The following is a 19,149-nucleotide window of genomic DNA, read 5'->3' as shown; positions in this document are numbered from 1 at the left end:
TCTCGTTGCCGTAGCCGTCGTGAGTGAAGCGAATAACATTCTGCGGGCTGCGTTGCGATCGTCAAGCTCAGCGTAAAGATAAACCGACAAACAGTTAGGACGTGTGCGTGAAATGTACTTCTGTTTGCTTGTGCAAAAATAAAAGTGTATTTGGAAAAGAAAGCAGAAAGGTTCTAACAATTTGGCAAACACAAAGTGAGTTGTTAACATACATACGATACGAGTACGAGTACGAGTAGTATTATAATTCTGCCCCTCCTTATTGTTCGGATGTGTTCAGAGATTGAGTTTGGCTCCGGCGACACTTTTTGGCTTGGCGCCCTTTTTCCGTGCCACTGTGCTAAGCGGGGATTTGACACAAGAAACGCCAGAGACTGTGCTACGCCGTGGCGTTGTAATTGTTTTACAGTGGAACCCCGAAAGCGGAAATCGTTGTTTTCTAAACATCATATTTCGGGGCAAATATCTTTTTTAAGTGGACCGTGTCCGGTAAAGGGAACTTTCACTGTTCTGCGGAGAACCTTCAACGCTTTGTTCTACGTGCCTGCCTCCTTGGCGCGCGGCTTCATTAAGTATTTAAATCAATTTCTGTTTAACCGATAAACGCCCATTGGGAAATATTGGATTTCTATTTTAAATTCAACTGATAGGCGAATGCAGACCGAATTTGGGTTAATTATTGTATTTGTGTCTGGCGATAATGATGCCCCAAAAACGGCGCAAAATGTTCGCTATTTGTATTTATATATCTATGTACATATATTATATGTTTATATGGATCTGGATGGGCAGTCTCTGTGTGCATATGTGGTTTTAATTTGTTTTAAATTATACAGTGCAACCCTTTTCCTCTGGGGCAGGCCACAGCATTTGGTTATAGTTCAATTAAGTCTCTAATGACCGGATGTTAGTGTGTGTGTGTGTGTGTTTTATTGTGTGTCTGTGTTTGAGTGTGTGTGCCATGCATGCAAATGAACTTCGGAAACTGTTCCAGAATTCAGTTTTGATTTAATTGTGAAATTATATTTTATAAATTAAATTTCCTTCGAGCGGGGGGCCAGCATTCCGCGGCACACCCAGCGCACTCGATGATTAATGGTTAATTATAATTCCCATTTGACATTCTTCTTGCGCTTCGAATTAAGCAGAAAGAAAGCCGAGTCAATACGAACAGTTTCTATGTACTATTATTTATTATTTTGCTTTTGTTTGTTACCGCTCCCCACAGCCGCGACAGAGCGCACACAATTTTGATAAGCCTCAGCTGGCAAAAATTTCAAATGGTTTCTCTCTTTTGCTGTATCTCATATGTGAGTGTGTGTTTTACCTTCGTGTTAGTAAATTTAAGACAATAAAAAAAATAGATTGTCAATTGTTAAAAGCGATAAAAATGAGAGGCAGTGAGAGAGAGAGCCGACAAAACAGTAAGGGAGGTTGACCACGAATTTGGGGAGCAGCAAAAGACCGGAACGAAAGGAAATAAACTTTTGTACTCCATAAAACGGGAAATCTAGAATTATTCAATCTTCAAAATAGTAAAGTCTATCTTCTGGACGATACATATATTCCCAAAGGTACTTTCAGCTTTTCAATTTCTTTGTTTACCAAATCGATTATTGGGACAGACAGAAAACTGCGCCCCTGACATAGTGAACCGAAAAGCGAGTGAATATTATATGTATTCCCCTAAATTTGTAATGTGCAGCTGTTCATTGTCTCAAGAGTGCCATGCCCCCTTTTCAAGTACACACTCGTACCGCTCATGCATAATTTGTACGAAATTTAAGGAAATTATCATCATCATTTATCGTTCTCCTGTGGTGACTCAATCAAGTTCGGTGTGCGGTCATTGGCTTGCCTAGCGGGACTCCCTCCGCTCGTTAAGGCCCTTGGGGCTAGTCCCCGGGCACTGGATTTTGATTTGACAGACATTGTTGCGGTTTCTGGTTGCCTGGCGGAGTGGGGGGCAGCGCTTTATTTAATTTGATTGTCGGGAGTCACTTTTAATGAATTGTGCCACATTTATTAGCCATGTTGACGGGTTGTCAGTTTTATAAAATCTGGAGTTTTGACTGAAATCTGTGCCAATCTGTTCAGTCCGTCATTTTGCATACTTTTTGGCGCAAATTGAAATGTTAAATACCTTTCTCCTTGTCCTAATATCAGCCTTTCCTGATTCCAAAAGAATTGCTACCTCGTTCGGTGAATATTTTAGTTTTAGTTTAGTATTTTTTTGGGTAATTTTCTTTGCTTGAGCGAAACTCTTCTTTTATGGTAGCGCCCACACAGATCGACCCAAACCGAATATTTCCCCAAATCGTTGACCATTTTCGCTTGGCCATTATTTCATTATAATAATTTTGTTTGTGCATGGTGGCTGGTATGGTATCTATAAAGTTGTTTTGCCGCAGCTGCCGCGCAGTTTTTATTGTCTCTGCGATGGCCTTTTGGCAATGATTTTGGGAGCAGAAGCGAAACAAAACAGCATTTCAGTATTGAATTGTGATTCAGTGTCGTCCCCAAAAAAACAGAAAATAAAAGAAATACAAAAAAAAATCGCGAAAGCAAATTCTGACAATGCAATTAGCATGAATTTGTTATTCAACAAAGAAATGAACTTCGATGTGTTCGTGTTATATAATTATTTGTTGTTCTGTTTGGGGACTAACAAATAAATCACAGCACAAACTTTTGAATAAACATTGATAAGAATATTCTTCGGCTTGCAGAATGTCTCCTGCTTATCGCATTTCGCCTGCCGTGTTGTGCGATAAGTTAACACGACTAATATCGGTGTAAACAACACAGCGGTACTCGAATTTGAAGAGAAATGTTGATCATTTATCAAAAGATTAACTTTAAACTTTTAATCTTATTCTAGATATACGGGGAATTCCCATAACAGTATACACGAACCAGAATCTCCATATGAGTGTTGGGTGTACAGATGTACATAGATACATACATACGTATGTATGTACATGCATCCATACATCCTCCTCCATTTGGAAATCTTTCCACACGTAGTGAATTATCTTTCAAAGAAAAATCACTTTCCTTCCGCTTATAGAGCCTCCAGTTAGGGCAGTTCTAAGTTCATGGAACCCCCAGCAGTGGGCTGAAATACTCACAGCGTAGTCTGGCGTACAATGCTCGTAATTACATTATAATCTAGTCCTAACCTTTCTTCACCCCATGCCCTATCGACGCCGCCTGTCAAGTGCTCCAGAAATCGAAAGCTGCTTCCAGCTGTCAATAGATTGGCCGAACGCCAAAACATTTCTATTCGCAATACCAAGAGCTCAGCAAATCAGCTGGGAGCCGGCTAGCAGCCGACGGAACCCGCTTCCAGATGGGGTTCCGGCGATGGGGCAGGGGTAGCGGCGAAGGTGTAGCTCGGCAATCAGCAAAAGTTAACGGCTCTGGCAGAAACTTTATCGCGGCTGAGGCTGGCACTGCCGCCGCCGCTTGGGCTGGAGGGAAGGAAAGAACCGGTGCTTCCAGGTGTTGGAGCTTTCAAAGCTTCAGTTTGACATTAGAACTTCGACTTTGACGTTGTGTCGATCGCTGCGGAGTGAAGCGGAGCCATCGAGAACTACACTGCACTACACACACACGAACTCGAGTACCGCTGTAGTGTTTCCCCAGTTGTTGTTTGGGGCCCGCCGATTGATTTTGCCGTTTATAAATAGCTTTGTGTGTGTTTTTCTTTTTGTTTCCCATTGTAACGCTGTTTCTGTGTGTGCGTGTATCTGTGTTTGCCTTCAACTTTAACTGTAAAGACAGAAGGAGCGAAGAGAACACTTCGGATGCTACTGAGACGAAGACGACGGACACTGACGCAATAGGGCCGAAAGTGTAATGTGTTTGTTTATACCATTTAAGAGAACAGGAAAGGAGGAGGGGTGCGATTCGGTTCAGCTCCAGTATACCGTACAATACTAATAGTTTTCACAAATCGCTGGCAATTACGCGCAAACTTTGGCACTTAGATGCGAGGCCGCAGAGCCGCGAAGTCGTCGGGAGCTGAGATCATTATTCGATTTTAGAAATTGATTCGAAAAATTCATTATGCTCAGATAAGACACCGGCGGAGAGGCGGCGGGGCGTACGAGTCTGATATGACAAAATCACATCCATTATGCCCGCATTACCCCGCTCGCCGACGGCCGGGCCCACTGTGCGGGCAACGAGAGAGTGCGCCGCCTCGGTGCCGGACGGCCCCTTGGATGTCGCCTCAGTTGGCTCACGTACGCGGCGGATAAAAGTGCGCTCCTCTCCTTTGAGGCAAACAGCCGATGCCGACGATTTGCAATTAATTGGGAATTAAATTGTAAGACTCCGTTGACCCCTGCTCATACGAACATATGTACATATGTATGCATCTGTATGTACAGATGTACATGTGTGTGTGGTGTGTGTTGTTTGCATACAGAACGTGACGTCAGAGACTGACGGTGCGCCTGTTGGTGGGTGGGTGGCAAAATCGAGCGCGCTTCATACATTAATTTACTAAACACATTGTTGTTTGTTTGTCTGTCTGTTTGTTTGTTTGTGTGGGTGAGTGAGTCTGTTTTTGTGGTTGTGCTTCCCCATCGCCAGGGTATATACCAAAAGAGGGTAAGGCAGAACGGTAATCTGCAAATATACAAAAAATGTCTGCGGCGCAATGTGAGCGATTCGGACAGGGTAGACGGGCGGGATACAATACTCCTCCTGCCTTACCCTCTATTTAATATACCTTGTCCATGACTGAGTAAAAGCCAAACAAAACACAAAAACACAACACTTTGGCCAAAAGAGAGAGAGAGAGAGATAGAGAGAGGGCCAAACATGTGCTTCGCTCTTTATGGGAGAACGGAACAGAGCAACAAAACGGAATGCTTAGCGCTGTCCAAATAAATAACAGAAACAACAAAGCGATTCAAAAATCTATGCTAATTAGCAGCAGCAGAAGCGACAACAACAATAACAACAGCCAGTGTGATACAACCACCGAAAGAGAGGGAGAAACAAAGAGAGGCAGAGCGAATAATCCATGCAAAAATAACAAATGAAATGAGAGGGAAACTGGAAGACGGTACTACGAATACCCTATAAGTGACAAAACGTTGATGAACAATAATAAGCGATCGTGGGAACTAGGAATCTTTCCTTGGAAATAATATAGTTATTTCTAATCTTTCTTCACAGAAAGAATGCACTCATTCTTTCTTATTCCGAACAAACATTCAAAATCGACGTTCCTTTTCATATCTACATATGTATGTATAAAGGATTCTTGTAGCGACATATTCTTTCGACATAAAATAGCATAAAGAACCTTCTTTAGAGTGCCCCTTATTATTTGCTTGCTGCATTTTTTTGAAATTCATATTTCGCTAGAAATTTCCGAAGAATTGATATCCCCCTATACATTTTCCCCCCATACCTATTACTCCAACAGGAAACTTTTTCGCCAGTGTTCCGTTCCTCATGCTTTATCAGAAATGCAAAATTTATCAGCGATTGGGGCCAGAAAAGATAACACAAATGTGCGCTGTTCTACAGCAATCGAAAATGAAATGAAGAAATCAATTTTCTAAACTAATAAATACAAAATTTCTATAGATTGCTTACGTCCATAATTCAAGCACCTCGAAATGACTCAAACGATCCACCCAGAAGAGAATTTCCAACGGAAACCGAATCAATTGTTTCTGTATTTATGTGCAAGATTGTAGTTTACCAGCGACTGAGAATGGCGTGTGGTCTGAATAGTTTTGCTCAGTCAAAGGAGAAGACGACGCTTGAATGGTTCCCAATTGTGTGGCCCCACATTTTGCACCTTGTCCCACTGTGCATAAAATAGAGATTGCATAATCCAATGCAGGCCAACCCATTCCCTTTCCCTTCCCCCGAATGCACATCACGTGTCTGGGCTGTCTGGCACCTGACAAGGGCCACAGACTTCACTTCACTTTATTTCACTTTAGATCAGATCGGATCGGATAGGAGGAAGTTGCTGATGATGATGATGGAGGGGCAGACAAACAAGAGAGATTGCGGTCCATTAAGTACCTTTAAAAATAAAAGCGGAATACTACTAACCGCATGGCCCACTAGGATGATACACCCAAGTGCTATATATACATGGGGATATATGTATGTACGTCTGTACGAGTATATGCTATTGTATATGTATGTGCTTCAATTATTCAAGAGTACCCAGCAGCAGAAACAGAAACAGAAGCAGGAGCGGCGGCAGCGGAGACTTGTGACCACAAAAATCAAAATCAAAAGAAATTACGCACGAAAAATATCTCGAAAATGCCATAAGTTGTATACGTATAGATACACAGTCAGCCAGCCAGCCAGATACATACAATACATATAGACAAACTCGAACTGTGGCAAACTATTTCCGTATTGAGTTCTCTTCTCCGATGAATGCCCTGCATACGATTTCTTTGGGCATATTGCACTGAGAGTTTTACCAGACTTATGCGAATAAGAGTACATTTTTTCAGAGTCATTAGGCTATGAATCGCTAGTAAATTATTGAATTTTGAAAGTTCTTTGGTTTCTCTGACAGCAAAATACTAATATTTTGTACCATTTCATTCCATCATTCGGAAAGAAAGATTTGAAAAATGTCTTGGGGTGAAACATAAAGCCATTTCCAACACAAAAATGTCTCTAGAATATTTCTCGAAATGATATTTTTCAGACATTTAACAAAGAATTTATGCAGCTTAAATACCAACAAATTATAAGTTTGTTCCAAAAACAGTTTCGAATATTTATGGAGGTGTCAAAAATATTCTCGAAATGAAAAGTTTTATATTTTGTATCTGTCGTATTTGTTTGGTTTTAGGAAATTGCATTGACCTAGAGGAGATTTTGTTGTTTTTCGCGGAGAGTCGTCCGTTGCCTTTGGAATACCCTGCACTGCACTGCTTTACTGACTCCCCCACAGCCCCCACCCCAACACACTCCCACTCATTACCGCTCTCTCTTTCTCTCTCTCGAGATCTTTATGAATTCACGATTTGTTTTTGCTGCTTCTGATTTTTGTGTATATTTTCAAATACGTGCCTCTGTGCAACCAATTAGACATTGGTGTGAGTGTGTGCGTATAAAAGAGTGTGCGTGGTGTGTGTGTGTGTGTGTGTGTGTCGGGAACGGGCTCCCGGCTGCCACAGCAAACCAGCCCATGGCCCATTCCTTGTCCGTCAGTCGCCAGCGCCACGAGGAACGCGGGAAACGCGGCCCACGAACCCCCCCGGGATAAATATTTAGAAAAAAGATTTTCCGAATCGGGCAACGAAAAGTGAAAATCGAAAATCTCCGAGGAATCTCCGACGAAACATCGAAAGTTGAGAGTTGAAACGCAATTTAATTTGGCATACAAAACAACACCAAGAAAAAACCCGTCGAAAAACAACCAAATGACATAGAACGGATCGCAGACCGCAGAATATTACGATCTATACGCGAATTTTATTCGTGCAGCAAGGGGCCGGACGCGTGCCAGGCACTGGGGCGTTGGACGCCGGCGTCGCAGTCGACGCTGACGACGTGTTTTTTAATATTATTTTTCCTCGTTTTTCACTTTCCCATGTTTTGCCGGCTGTCGGTCGTGTCGTCGTGGGCTTGTTGCCGGCGGATCCGCTCCGAGCGGTTTCAGTTCTAGTTGGGTTTCTGGCGACGAGTGACACACCGAGTCAGAGGCAAAGCCAAAGGCATAACCAGAGATAGAAACAGAAACAGAGACAGAGAAAAATACTAGAAGAAAGAATCCACGACAACGACAACGACAACAACGAAATAGGAAATAGCAATAGGAATAGAAATAGGAACAACAAAATATAGTTGTAGATTTCGCTGATTGAGGAAAACACACAGATACGATACACACATACACATACACAGATACATTTATTAAGAGAATCCAATTGCATTACTAGTCGAGTGATCGGGAGGCGTGAGACGTGACGAAGACGATGCCCAATAATCGCAATCGCAATCGTAATCGCAATCGCAACAAACGCAATCGAAACCAAAATCAAAACCAAAACCAAAACCAGCAGCAGCAGGAACAGCGGGAGGAGGAGCAGCAGGATCCCCAGCCAGAGGCAGAGGCATCATCTTCTTCCATAGCTGATAATGGAAATTCTGGCAGCGTTTCAAATGAATTGGACACGGGCAGCGCCACCAACAAAGTTGCTGTGGATCCGCAGCTAGGAGAGTGGGAGGAGCCACCAAAAGCAGCAGCAGCAACAGTAGAAGAAGAGGAATCCACAAATCACGCAGCGAAAGACGAGACGGAAGAAAAAGAACCATCTTCGAGCAGCAACAAAACAGAGATGGGGTCCAAAAACTCCAAGCATCAGACGGATAAATCCGGCAAGCAATCCAGCAATGAGCCGGAGAAGCACAAAAAGGAGTTGGAGCAGCAGGAGGTGCCTCAGTTGAAGGCACCGGGAAGTCCCCGACAAGCCAAGGTCATAGTGCATCGCATTGTGCGGGAAGCGGATGAGACAGATGGGGCAGAGCAGCCAAAAGGGGAGTCCCCCATTCAGGATCAATCACAGGATCAGCAGCAATCAAACATTAGTCAAGATCTGAAAGAAGATGTCGCACAACGCAATGAAGAAGTCCCTGTTCCTCATGTGGCCCCACATCCGCAGGGGCCGCCGCTGCAGCGCAGCACAAAAGTGATCATCCACCAGATACGCCTGGAAAGGGACGATCACGCGGCCGATCAAGAGCGTAAAGGTAAGCCCACCTTTGTGGAGATCAGCACCACCTCACCAGCACCCCCCGCTTCGCTGAGCCTCAGCCAAGGATCAGGATCAGGCACTCTGTCGCCGCCGCCGCGCTATCTGGTAGAGTCGCCCAAGAACGTGTCCGGCGCCGTGGGACATTTCACGCACTTTGCCCGCGACGTGCAGATCCAGGAGCTGGAGCTGACCAGCGACTGCAGCTCCGGGGAGTTCAATGTACTGGCTTCGCCGCTTGTGTGCGAGGCGGACTCCGAAACGGAGGCAGCACCGGCCACGCCCACGTCAACATCCCCGCCGGATTTGCAGCCGTCCAGCCGCGCCGAGCAACAAGAGCAGCTGCGGCAGAAGCGCGCCCAGAAACGGAACGCCCTGGAGACGCACTTCCTGCCGCAGCTGATGCACCCGCGCTACCTGGACAGCATCCTGGAGGAGAACAGCGATCTGGCAGGTGTCGGGCATCCCGGCCTAAATCGCAGCAGCTCCTCCGGAAACGATCTGGCGGGGATGCGCGTTCCGAAGGTGACCGAAACGTTCCCCAAGAGCCAGCTGGACTTTAGCCGTCGACACAAGCGCAGGGAGGAGCCGGTGGCCCTCATGCTGGAGACGAAGCTGATCGAAGAGGCCAGCGACCTCGAGAGCTGCACTCGACTGCAGAGCGCACTGTCGCCCCAGTCCGAGGACGCGGAATTGGTGTACCTCAGCTCCTCGGCCTCCAGCAGCATGTCCGATCTGATGGAGCTCGAGCTGGAGCAGGCCGCAGCTCTGGCTGAGCGCGCCCTCGTCGACCTGGACACGGATGCCAGCAAACTGTTCCGACGGCCCGACGACGAGATGAGCAGCACGACCACCACGGATCCGGCCACGTCATCGAACGAGACGGAAACGGAGGGCGAACTGGAGACGGAAACGGAAACGGAGAGGGACGCGGAGAGTCGCGAGAGCACACCTGTTAACCAATTCGTCGGCAACGCGGGAGCGGAAGCGGGAGCGGGAGCGTCGGCTAGCAGCTCGTTGTCTTCTCTTTTGAGTGCGGCAACGCCGACGCCCACAGCAGAGCAGCCAACGAGAGCAGAAGATACATTTGTATCTTTCGGATCGATTCGCGAACAGGCCCCAGAGGCCAGCGGCGGCAGTATCGGTGCAGCGTCAGCGCTGTCGGCCACGCGAGAGGAGTTCGTTCGCAATATGGAAAAAGTGCGCGAGTTGATCGAGATGACGCGACGCGAGCAGGAGCACGAGGAGACCAGAGATGGAGTCGTGTCCGCTCCGACTGCTCCGGAGCAGTCCGGTATGCCACGTTCGCCATCGCCCCCGCCCATTCCGCCGCCACCCGCTGGCCTACAGCACTACAATCCCACCAACAGTCCCGACCACCCCCACACAGTGTCCTCCGGTGCCTTGGCGCCTCTCCTGCTTAGCCGCCAGGAGTCCGCGGAGTCGCATTGCTCGGACAGCACCCAGCACAGCCAGTGCACGGCCATCAATCTGGCCTCGCCCCCGCCCAGCTTTGCTAGCAGCAGTCCCCCGCCACAGCCCCAGCCACTGCCACAGAAACAGCCACAGCCACCCACACCGCCCCTCAGACAACAACAGTACCATGCACCAATATACCCTGTTCCTCTTTCCGCTCCTGCACCTGCTCCTGCTTCCACCTGCACGCACCCAGAACCCCCCACCGAGCAGCAGCAGCAGCAAGAGTCAGAGATTTCAGTTGCAGATGACGAACTGGAACTGGAACCGGAACCGGAATCAGAATCGGATCCCATAAAGAAGCTTCGCCTGCTGTGCACCGAGACCTTGGCGTCTATGCCGTATGGCGAGCAGGTGCTCGAAGAACTAGCCAGCGTGGCCCAGGACATAGCGGAGCCAGGAGCGCAGCCGCACAACTCCACCACGATGCCCTATCCCCTGCCAGAGATGCCCCACATTCGGGAGCTGCAGCTATCCACTAAACACGAGAGCAAGTCATCGTCGTCGTCGTCGTTCTCCTCTTCCGCCTGGCTGGGCATGCCCACACAGGCGGATCCCAAGCTGCTGGTATGCCTGTCGCCGGCACAGCGTCCACTGATCGGAGAGACCAAGCCCGATCAGCTGCTGGACGACCATCAGAAGTTCGTGGAGCGACGAGGCTACCACGAGCTGAGCAAAGCCCAAGTGCGTGCCCTCGACAGCGAGCAGGAGCAACAGCAGCAGCAGCAGAAGCAGAGCGAGATGCTCAAGACGGCGGCCATGATGCGAGAGTTGCGCAAGAGCCTGACACCCACGCCGCCGCCTGTGCCAGTGAAGAGCGCCGAAACAGCGGCCAAGGCGAGCGCCAAGAGAGATGACGCAAGCGACCCGAAGAAGAACGCAGCATCAGTGGGAGCATCGTCATCGATTGAAAATAAACCAAGGCGAGCAGCTGATCCCATCGAGCAGCAATCGACAGAGCAGCAAGAGCAGCAGCAGCCGCACCAGCAGCAGCAGACCAGATCCAGCCACCAGATGAACAGCAGCACGGACGTCAGATTCCCGGCCACCTCAATGGGCGGCATGGAGAGCGAGCTGGCCAGGATGTTCCCCAGCATGGCCCAGCAGCAGGGCGACATCTTTGAGGAGCAGCGCAAGCGCTTCTCCAACATCGAGACGTCCAACAGCCAGCAGCCAAGGGCGCAGCAGAGCAAGCGGTACTCGAACATCGAGACCAGCTCGTACGAGTCGAAGAAGCGCACGGAGAACGGTCAGGTGATCTACGACATAACGAATTCCAGCCACGAGAAGCAGAGCAACCGCTTCCCGGTAGCTGAGACAGAGGCCAGGTCGGATTCCCCCGAACACGCCCCGCCGCCACCCGTCCCACCGCCGCCAATTATGTCAGCAACGAAATTAAACGGTTCGACTACGGCAAACACTTTCATTGAGGATGATGACGCGCCCAAAAATAGCCGGCAAGAGCCGGATAGGCGAGAGAATGGCGCGAGCAATCGCGAGAGTGGCACTGCCTCTACCTCTACCTCTACCTTTGGCGGCACGTATGAGGAATTTCGGCAGCGTGCCAAGGCAGCCGTGGATGCCATTGGAGGACCCCGACCACCACCGACAGCCCCGACCAACGGGTTGGACAATGAGAAGGTGTTCAAGGACTTCGACCGGCTCTCGCAGCAGATGAACGCCGAGCTGCAGTCCACGAGGGAGCGGCGCGAGAAGTCCGCCTCGCTCTTCGATCTCAGCGGGATGACCAGGAGCCAGGGGAAGCATCCGCTGGAGGAGTTGAAGCAGCGGCGGCACGCCCACATGCAGGAGCTTGAGCGTGAGATCGAGCGATCTTCCCGATCGCGGCAGGAGCGCATGTCCTCGGTGCCACGCAACCTGGAGAGCACACCCACGTCCAGGACCCACGAGATTCCCATCGAACTGGAGCTGGAGCAGGGGCAGGAGCAGCGTTCCCGGCGCGCCGAATCCATGTGCAACCTGAGCGAGCCACGCCCCCGGCCACACACCTCCGTGGGGCACTACAACTACAGCAACAACAACAGCATCTTGTCGCAGGACGACTGGGCGCGTTATGCCAGCGATCTGGGATACTCGGAGAATATCGCGCGACCCTTTGCCCGAGAGGTGGAGATCTGCTACCAGCGTCAGGGACAGAATCCGACTCCCAGGCAATCGCAGCCCATCCGGGCGCCACGCCTCTCTGCCAGCACCAACGACCTGAGCAGCAGTGGCCACCAGCACAGCTTCGATAGCTACAACGCGTACGGCGGCAGGAGGACGCACGCGCCCATGCTCAGCCAGGCGCCACAGCAGCAGCGGCCCCACTACGCCAGCTGCTACTCGATGATCGAGCGAGATCCGAATCCGAAGTACATCAGCACCACCTCCAGGCGAGGCGTGAGCCCGGGCCCAGCTCCATCGCCAGTCATAGGCGTACCGCCGCCAGCCTATGATCGCCAGCAGAGGCGATCCTCGCTGCCGCGTGAGCTGCACGAGCAGCAGCTCAAGTACATCCTGTCCAAGGAGGAGGAACTGCGCCTGGAGGTGGAGCGGCTGCAGCTGGAGCGCCGGCGCCTGATGGAGGAGATGCAGAGGGCGCCCATATTGCCGCAGCCACAGCGACGGGAGAGCTATCGGCCGGCGGCCAAGCTGCCGACGCTCAGCGAGGACGAGGTGTTCCGCCAGCAGATGGCCGAGGAGTGGATGAACAAGGTGGCCGAGCGTGAGGAGCGGCGCCAGCACAAGATCATCAAGATTTCCAAGATCGAGGACGAGCAGGACCATGCCACAGAGCGGGCCAACATAAGCGACGAGTTCCTCAGCGCCGTCAAGGAGCGACGCCACAAGCTGGCCATGCCGGCGGACAGTGACTGGGAGAGCGGGGCCGAATCGCAGCCCCAGGCCAACCCCCAGGTGGGCGTGGCCGCCAACGAGTCGTCGTCGGATGTGGAGGCAGCGCCCGTGCGCATCCTCGAGGGACAGGCGGAGGCCAGTCTGCGACAGCTTCCGAGGCATCTGCGCGAATTTGCCAAGTTCTCGACTAGCGAACAGATGCCGGATGGGGCACAGGTGGAGCGGCACGAGCAGCAGGAGCGGCGCGAGGAGGCCACGGACCACTCGCACAGCAGTGCCAGCCAGAAGACCAGCATCGTGAAGACGTACAAGGTGTCGCGTCTGCCGCCTTCCGTGCAGGGTGAGTTTTCCTCCTCCTCCGGTGGCGGAGGAGCTGCTGGGACGTCGCCCAATAATCGTAATCGTTATCGCAATCGCTCGCAAACGGCGAGGCTCGTTAGTCGTAATATTCCACTTGGACTAACTGGACTAACTGCTTCCGTAACTAGTTCCCGCTCATCGCCCGAAACAGACCCATCTGGTCGTGGTTGTGGTTCCCGTTCCCCCATCAAAGGTTCCCTGTCGTCCCACTCCCCCATTCACACTCCATCGCCATCTCCATCTCCATCGCCACCTCGACCCACAAGCACCGCCATTAATGATCCCGCCCAGGCGTCCACATCCACCTCTGCCGCACCCACCATCTTGGGCACTGCCCTCCTCGTAGGTCTGTCCCTGCTGACGGCCTGGAATAAGTTTAGCTAGATCCCATAGCTCCATTATCCCTCTCCCGCTCCCTCCCACTCACCGGTGTACGGCCATCTCCCTCACACACCATCCATATTGTAGATACACTCTCTGTCTGTCTCACTCTTTCTGTTGTACGTATCTCTATCTCTCTCTCTCTCTCTCTCTTTCGCCCGATTGTTCATTGTGTGCGCCTTCCTCCTACTCTACTCCTCCACACAGACGATGCAACAGAATCCACCTGCAACAGTCATCCCGTGGCGCACGAAAGCAGCTCTTCGACAGGCCTGCCGCGGTCGCCCCTCCCGAGCATGTTCAATGGCGACCTGAAGGAGCTCTTTGCCGGGTCGCCCTTCCGCTCCAAGATCTTCGAAGAGTTCGACAAATACTGGCGAAACTTTGAGCATTCGGCGTCGAACAGCTTCTAGAGAGCATACCGAACCCCCCTTTGAACCGGAAGCAGAACCACAATCCAATCCGAATGCTTTAACCCCCTATAGCCACCCCTCTCCCACCCTTCCACGCAGCTGCATGCAGCCTCACCGTCCCCGCCCCTGCCCCCGCCCATGTCCTCTCTACACTCAGCTCCTAAATTAGGTGAAAATTTGTGCAAAATATTGTTTTGTGAAACTCTTGTTAAATGTTTGACATTGAAAAATTAATAAAAACAAAATTTATATTTAGTGTTGTTTAATGTTTAATAAACGAAAACTATTCGATTAACCAGAAAATGTTTATTGATATTCGATTACTTGTTGCATTTTCCTGTATTCCATTCCGCATGCTGAAACATTTTCCATTTACAATAGTTGTGTGATATGTCCAAAGAGAGGGATGATATGCTTGAAACCAAACTAATCCATGTACAGATATATTCTTTATAGATGTGTAGTGTACATAGTCATACCATATAACACTGTGCGATTAAATTAATGTTTGAATGTGTCTTACACGAGACAAAAGGTTGGTTGTTGCCTGGCAATATACTCCAAAAATCTTCTTTAAAAATGCAAAACCTTGCATGACTTTACGCACTTTAATAGTTTTCACTCGGTATCTATAGTGCTGATATCCTACATAAAAGATGTACAAAACAAGGATTTTTTAGGGTAATATAAAATGGTGTTGAGATATCAAAATATTTCTCATTCTTTGCACAATTTTACATAATTCCAAAAAGCTTTTTTAGTTGAGGAATTAATTGCAGTGAAAAAAAATAAAATCTTAAAAAATACCCTACAAAACAAACATTTCTTTGGTTAATCTCAAAGTTGAAAAAACATGTTAAATTGGTTGATATAATCTTCAGGGTGGCCATTGTATTAAATCCAATGAAAGATCATATATATTAATATCTCTTTGAAAACCCATCAGGGTTTTTTTTGTGGCGGTTATGTTGGACGTTATAAAGATTTTTGTCTCTAGCAAATTTTAAAAAGACTGTCGCACAGTGTAAATATGCATACAGTGCGTTTGGAAACTATAGGACTGACATAACCATTGCAATGCCCTAACTTAATTAATTAACTGCTGACTGCCTTGGAAATGCGTCCTAATTTGAAACATTATATCGAAGTGCCTTCTTAACTGATCTTTATTCAATGCTTGTTACCAGATGTCGGTCTAATACAGTTATCGCTTTCATTTGATCAATTTAATTCGATAAATGAAATTATTCAATGAGGAAATTCATTCGATAACCGGAGAAAAATCAAGACAATTGAGGGCACTGTTCAAGAAAAATATTCAGATGTATGTATATGAGATACATATTTGATCGATTCATTTCAATATACGACCTGCTAATGACCCATTAATAGATCATTTAAATATATTATTTCCTTCTAAATTTCTTGTTACCGTGTAAACGCAACCTATGCCCTATATATATACCCGTAGCTTTGAAACGCACTGCAACCAAACACCCACAGATAAATACGTGTTTAAATTTAAGCTTAAATTAAGTCAATGTTTAGACTGCCTTGTAAATGAAATGCTTTGCTTAATCTGCTCAGACTCTGCGCTCAAATGTCTTAGGGCTAAAATCGGCTTAACCCTTCAGCTACTCGTACAATATACCAATTCCCCTTCAAAGGCAATCGAGAATTTGCAAGAGAAGACACAAGAAAAGATAGAGGAGAAGAGAGGAGCCGAATCGCGATTAAGCGGAAATTTTAAATTAATTCCATTCAATTGCATGGAAAACAAAGTGCAGTCCGACCCGACTCCGACCCGACAGACGTCTCGTTTGTTCAAAGAAGAATTACGGAATCGGGGGCAATTGAGCGGAGAGACAGAGACACAAGACAGAAGCGCCGACTGCGAAAGAGAATGAGAGGGAATGCAGAAATCTAACCGAATGCTATCATTTAGACAGAGGAGCAACAGCCACTGCAACAGCCACAGCAACAGCAGCAACTGGCACAGAGACTGGACCGGCCATGAGTGTAAGGCTGCGACCACGACCGCCCAAGCAGACGCGCTTCCTCCTCAATCCGCAGCAACTGCAGCGTCAGAGGCAACGACGCAGCTGGTCCGAGAGCGATCTGCTCAAGGAGATCGACAGCGAACTGCAGCTGGCCAAGGGCTTCCTCTACGCGAATGGTGTGTCAAAACAGAGCCCCGAACCGAACTGAACCGATCCCCCCCATCCATGGCCCCCTAAATGTTGTGACTCCCCACCCCCCGCTAATTTGTGCAGCTGCTTGTTGAGTGTCTAACCCCATTTTCGGTATAATTACGACTAAATTGAGTTTAATTTTAGTTTTTCATTTTTGTGTCGAGTGAATTTCGCGCATCCGCCTGAAAGTATGCAGCGAATTTGGCTCTCGGTTTTCAGGAAATTCTCAGCATATTGCGTATACGACGTGAGCACCGCACCTCTGGTCATTTCCCTCACTCAACTATATATATATATATATGTATATCTTTTGGCTGTATTCCGTTCATAATTTATGACCCACTTGAGTCAAAGATCTCGCTCTTACTCGCTCTCCAACGATCTACCATTCAGGGTCTCCCTCTCCGGTCTCTGTTTACGAAAGCATCCAAAATAAAAATGTTGTTTATACTACTCGCACTGGGCGAAGGAAATACGAATTATATTTTTCATCTGAGATGCGAGAACAGAACTGAGAACTTTCGTTCGTTCAACAAATTTGTTTGGTTGCGCTCGCACACAAATTGAGATTTTTTGTTTTTCGGCTGGGATTTCTTGGGGCGGGCCGTTCTGAATACGTTTTTGAAAACGAACCAACGAAAATCCAAGCAACCTGCATGAAAATGAAACACTTTTCGTAGTCGTCGTCGTGTTAAAGTCGTGTGAGCAACGCGAAGGCGCGTCAGCAAAAGAAAGAAAACGAAAAAATAGAAAATAGTCCGAAGTCAGAAATCAGAAATCAGAAATCGCTTCTATATTTCCACAGCAATAGAAAAAAAAAAATGGGGCAGGGTTAGTCGACCGTTTTGTATTCAAATTTGTTTGTGTGTGTTTCCGTGCCTTTCCCCGGCTGCCACTTGGCCCCCTACGAAAGATACACGCGGGCCCCAGCAGTCTCCAAGTGAAGTGAACTGAACTGAGTGAAGTTTCGAGAGACCCCCGACAAACCGTATCTAAAACCCCCCAAAATTTTGCCATCTGCCCTCCGACTTTTGCAGAGTACACTCAGAGCACGGGCACGACGATGTTTGCACCAAAATTCAAGGCACGCGCGCCGTCAGGATCAGGTAAATGGCAGCAGCTATGCCAGCGGATGCACCACCGTCTGCACCGTCTGCACCGCCTGCACCGACAAATGGCACACATGACGTTTTCAGTGGGTTGTCTGGCTGTTTTCTTTGATGTATGTAGATGATGATTCAACGGCGAATCTCGGGCTGTGAATGGAAATTTCTATCTTTTTGAGACTTGAGTGACTACACTCACTTCCCGCGAAAATCCATCGTTTCCCAATCAACTTTTCATCTCGCGATTTATCGCCCTTATTTATAGATTATTTAATGAAGATTTTCTATTCTGTTTGGCTTTTTCTGAACTTGATTTCACTCGCTTTGGGTCGTTTCGGATTGTTTATTTTAAATATTTCACATTAGTTCATGTTAATTGTGCGCACACCAAAATTTCAACATGATTTAGACGAGCATTTTGGAAAATCCAAAGGCTGGAAAGGGGGGCGGGCTGATGTGGTGGGGTGGTGTGGGGTGGGGTGATGTTGCTGGAGGTGCGCCATGGCTAAATATATGAAATGACGTACGATCACGCAGAGCAACAGAAAATACGGGAAAATATTTATTACAATATTTGCAATGTGCTCAATTGTTGTTCTTGTTAGCCGCCGCCCACGCGGATTCCGCCTTTTACAGTCTCCAATAAAAGTTCGCGCCATACGAAAGCAACACGAACACTGCCAGAGATACTTGGATGCTCTCTGCCTTGTCGCCCTGACCATTCCATTCTATTCCATTCCATCTGATGTGCTGTGATGCCCGATTCAGATTTGTTTGCCTTGGGGTTTCGTTTCCATTCCAGCCATGATCCCCATAAGGCTCCACGGGGGCGTACACAAATCCATCAAAAATCCATCGTTTCTCGATTGGCGTCATCTGATGGCTGATATGTAGCTCCGGACCGGACTTTATCTATGCTATACGGCCGGTATGGGCTTTGGAGATTGGTAGAAGATCCCATACACATAACATATTTATTCGAAGCATTAATCTGTGCGAGTATGTTTTTATTTTTAACATTCTCTACTCTCTGGTTCTATTTTCTTTATATTTTGTTGTTGTTGTGCCTTTGGCTATGCCAAAGAATGGAAAAGTATAAATTCAAAGACTTTTAGTGAGTGAAAATAATTTATAGTTTTTTTTTTTGGTATAAATTCAGTTGAACTTGAACGAAAAGTTCGCGTATCTTCCTTTCGGTTGGAAACGGGACGGGGCGGAACGGCGATTCCCATTTTGGTTGATGACGTTGTCGGGGATGAAACGGGGATTATATGATGGATTATAATGGGGCTCTGATGATGGATAAGTGTGAGATCGCAGGTGGCTAAACGTCAAACATAACAGATCAAAGTGGGGTAGTTAGGGCTTCTCCTTCTGGTTGATGTTTTTTAGCATATGGAAGGGTGTTTTTGACTAGAAATTGATCATTGAAAGATGGAAAATATAAGTTGAAATTATGAGGAGAAATTTAGATATCTCCGGACATATACAAGATGCCATATCTGTCTTAAAAACATAGTTTTTGAGGTTTCACAGCTATGCGACTTTCTTCTAGCTTTGTTTTCATAATAATTTAGCAATATAAACGATCAAACAAATCTTC

The 19,149-nt window shown here is 47.9% G+C and overlaps 1 protein-coding gene across 9 annotated transcripts in view; it reads left to right on the top strand.

Moving 5' to 3' along the window:
* The first annotated feature begins 7,169 nt into the window (after positions 1 to 7,169).
* The window catches only part of LOC6591279 (sorbin and SH3 domain-containing protein 1), a 30,137-nt gene continuing 18,157 nt past the window's right edge, over positions 7,170 to 19,149 (top strand). For 2 of the 9 annotated variants that reach the window (XM_026986852.1, XM_026986851.1), the window contains exon 1: positions 7,196 to 13,434. In XM_026986852.1, coding sequence (XP_026842653.1) covers positions 7,986 to 13,434 — 5,449 coding nt within the window. In that variant the 5' untranslated portion in view covers positions 7,196 to 7,985. Of the gene's footprint in view, positions 13,435 to 14,042; positions 14,544 to 16,193; positions 16,425 to 17,158; positions 17,272 to 17,477; positions 17,547 to 19,149 lie in introns of those variants that run through there. The other 7 variants (XM_026986854.1, XM_026986847.1, XM_026986848.1 and 4 more) reach the window with 7 other exon arrangements.

Source organism: Drosophila persimilis, unplaced genomic scaffold, assembly GCF_003286085.1.
Source record: "Drosophila persimilis strain 14011-0111.01,24,50 unplaced genomic scaffold, DperRS2 tig00000002-arrow-pilon, whole genome shotgun sequence".
Classification (NCBI taxonomy): Eukaryota; Metazoa; Arthropoda; class Insecta; order Diptera; family Drosophilidae; genus Drosophila; species Drosophila persimilis.
This window is presented reverse-complemented; position numbering and strand designations above follow the sequence as displayed.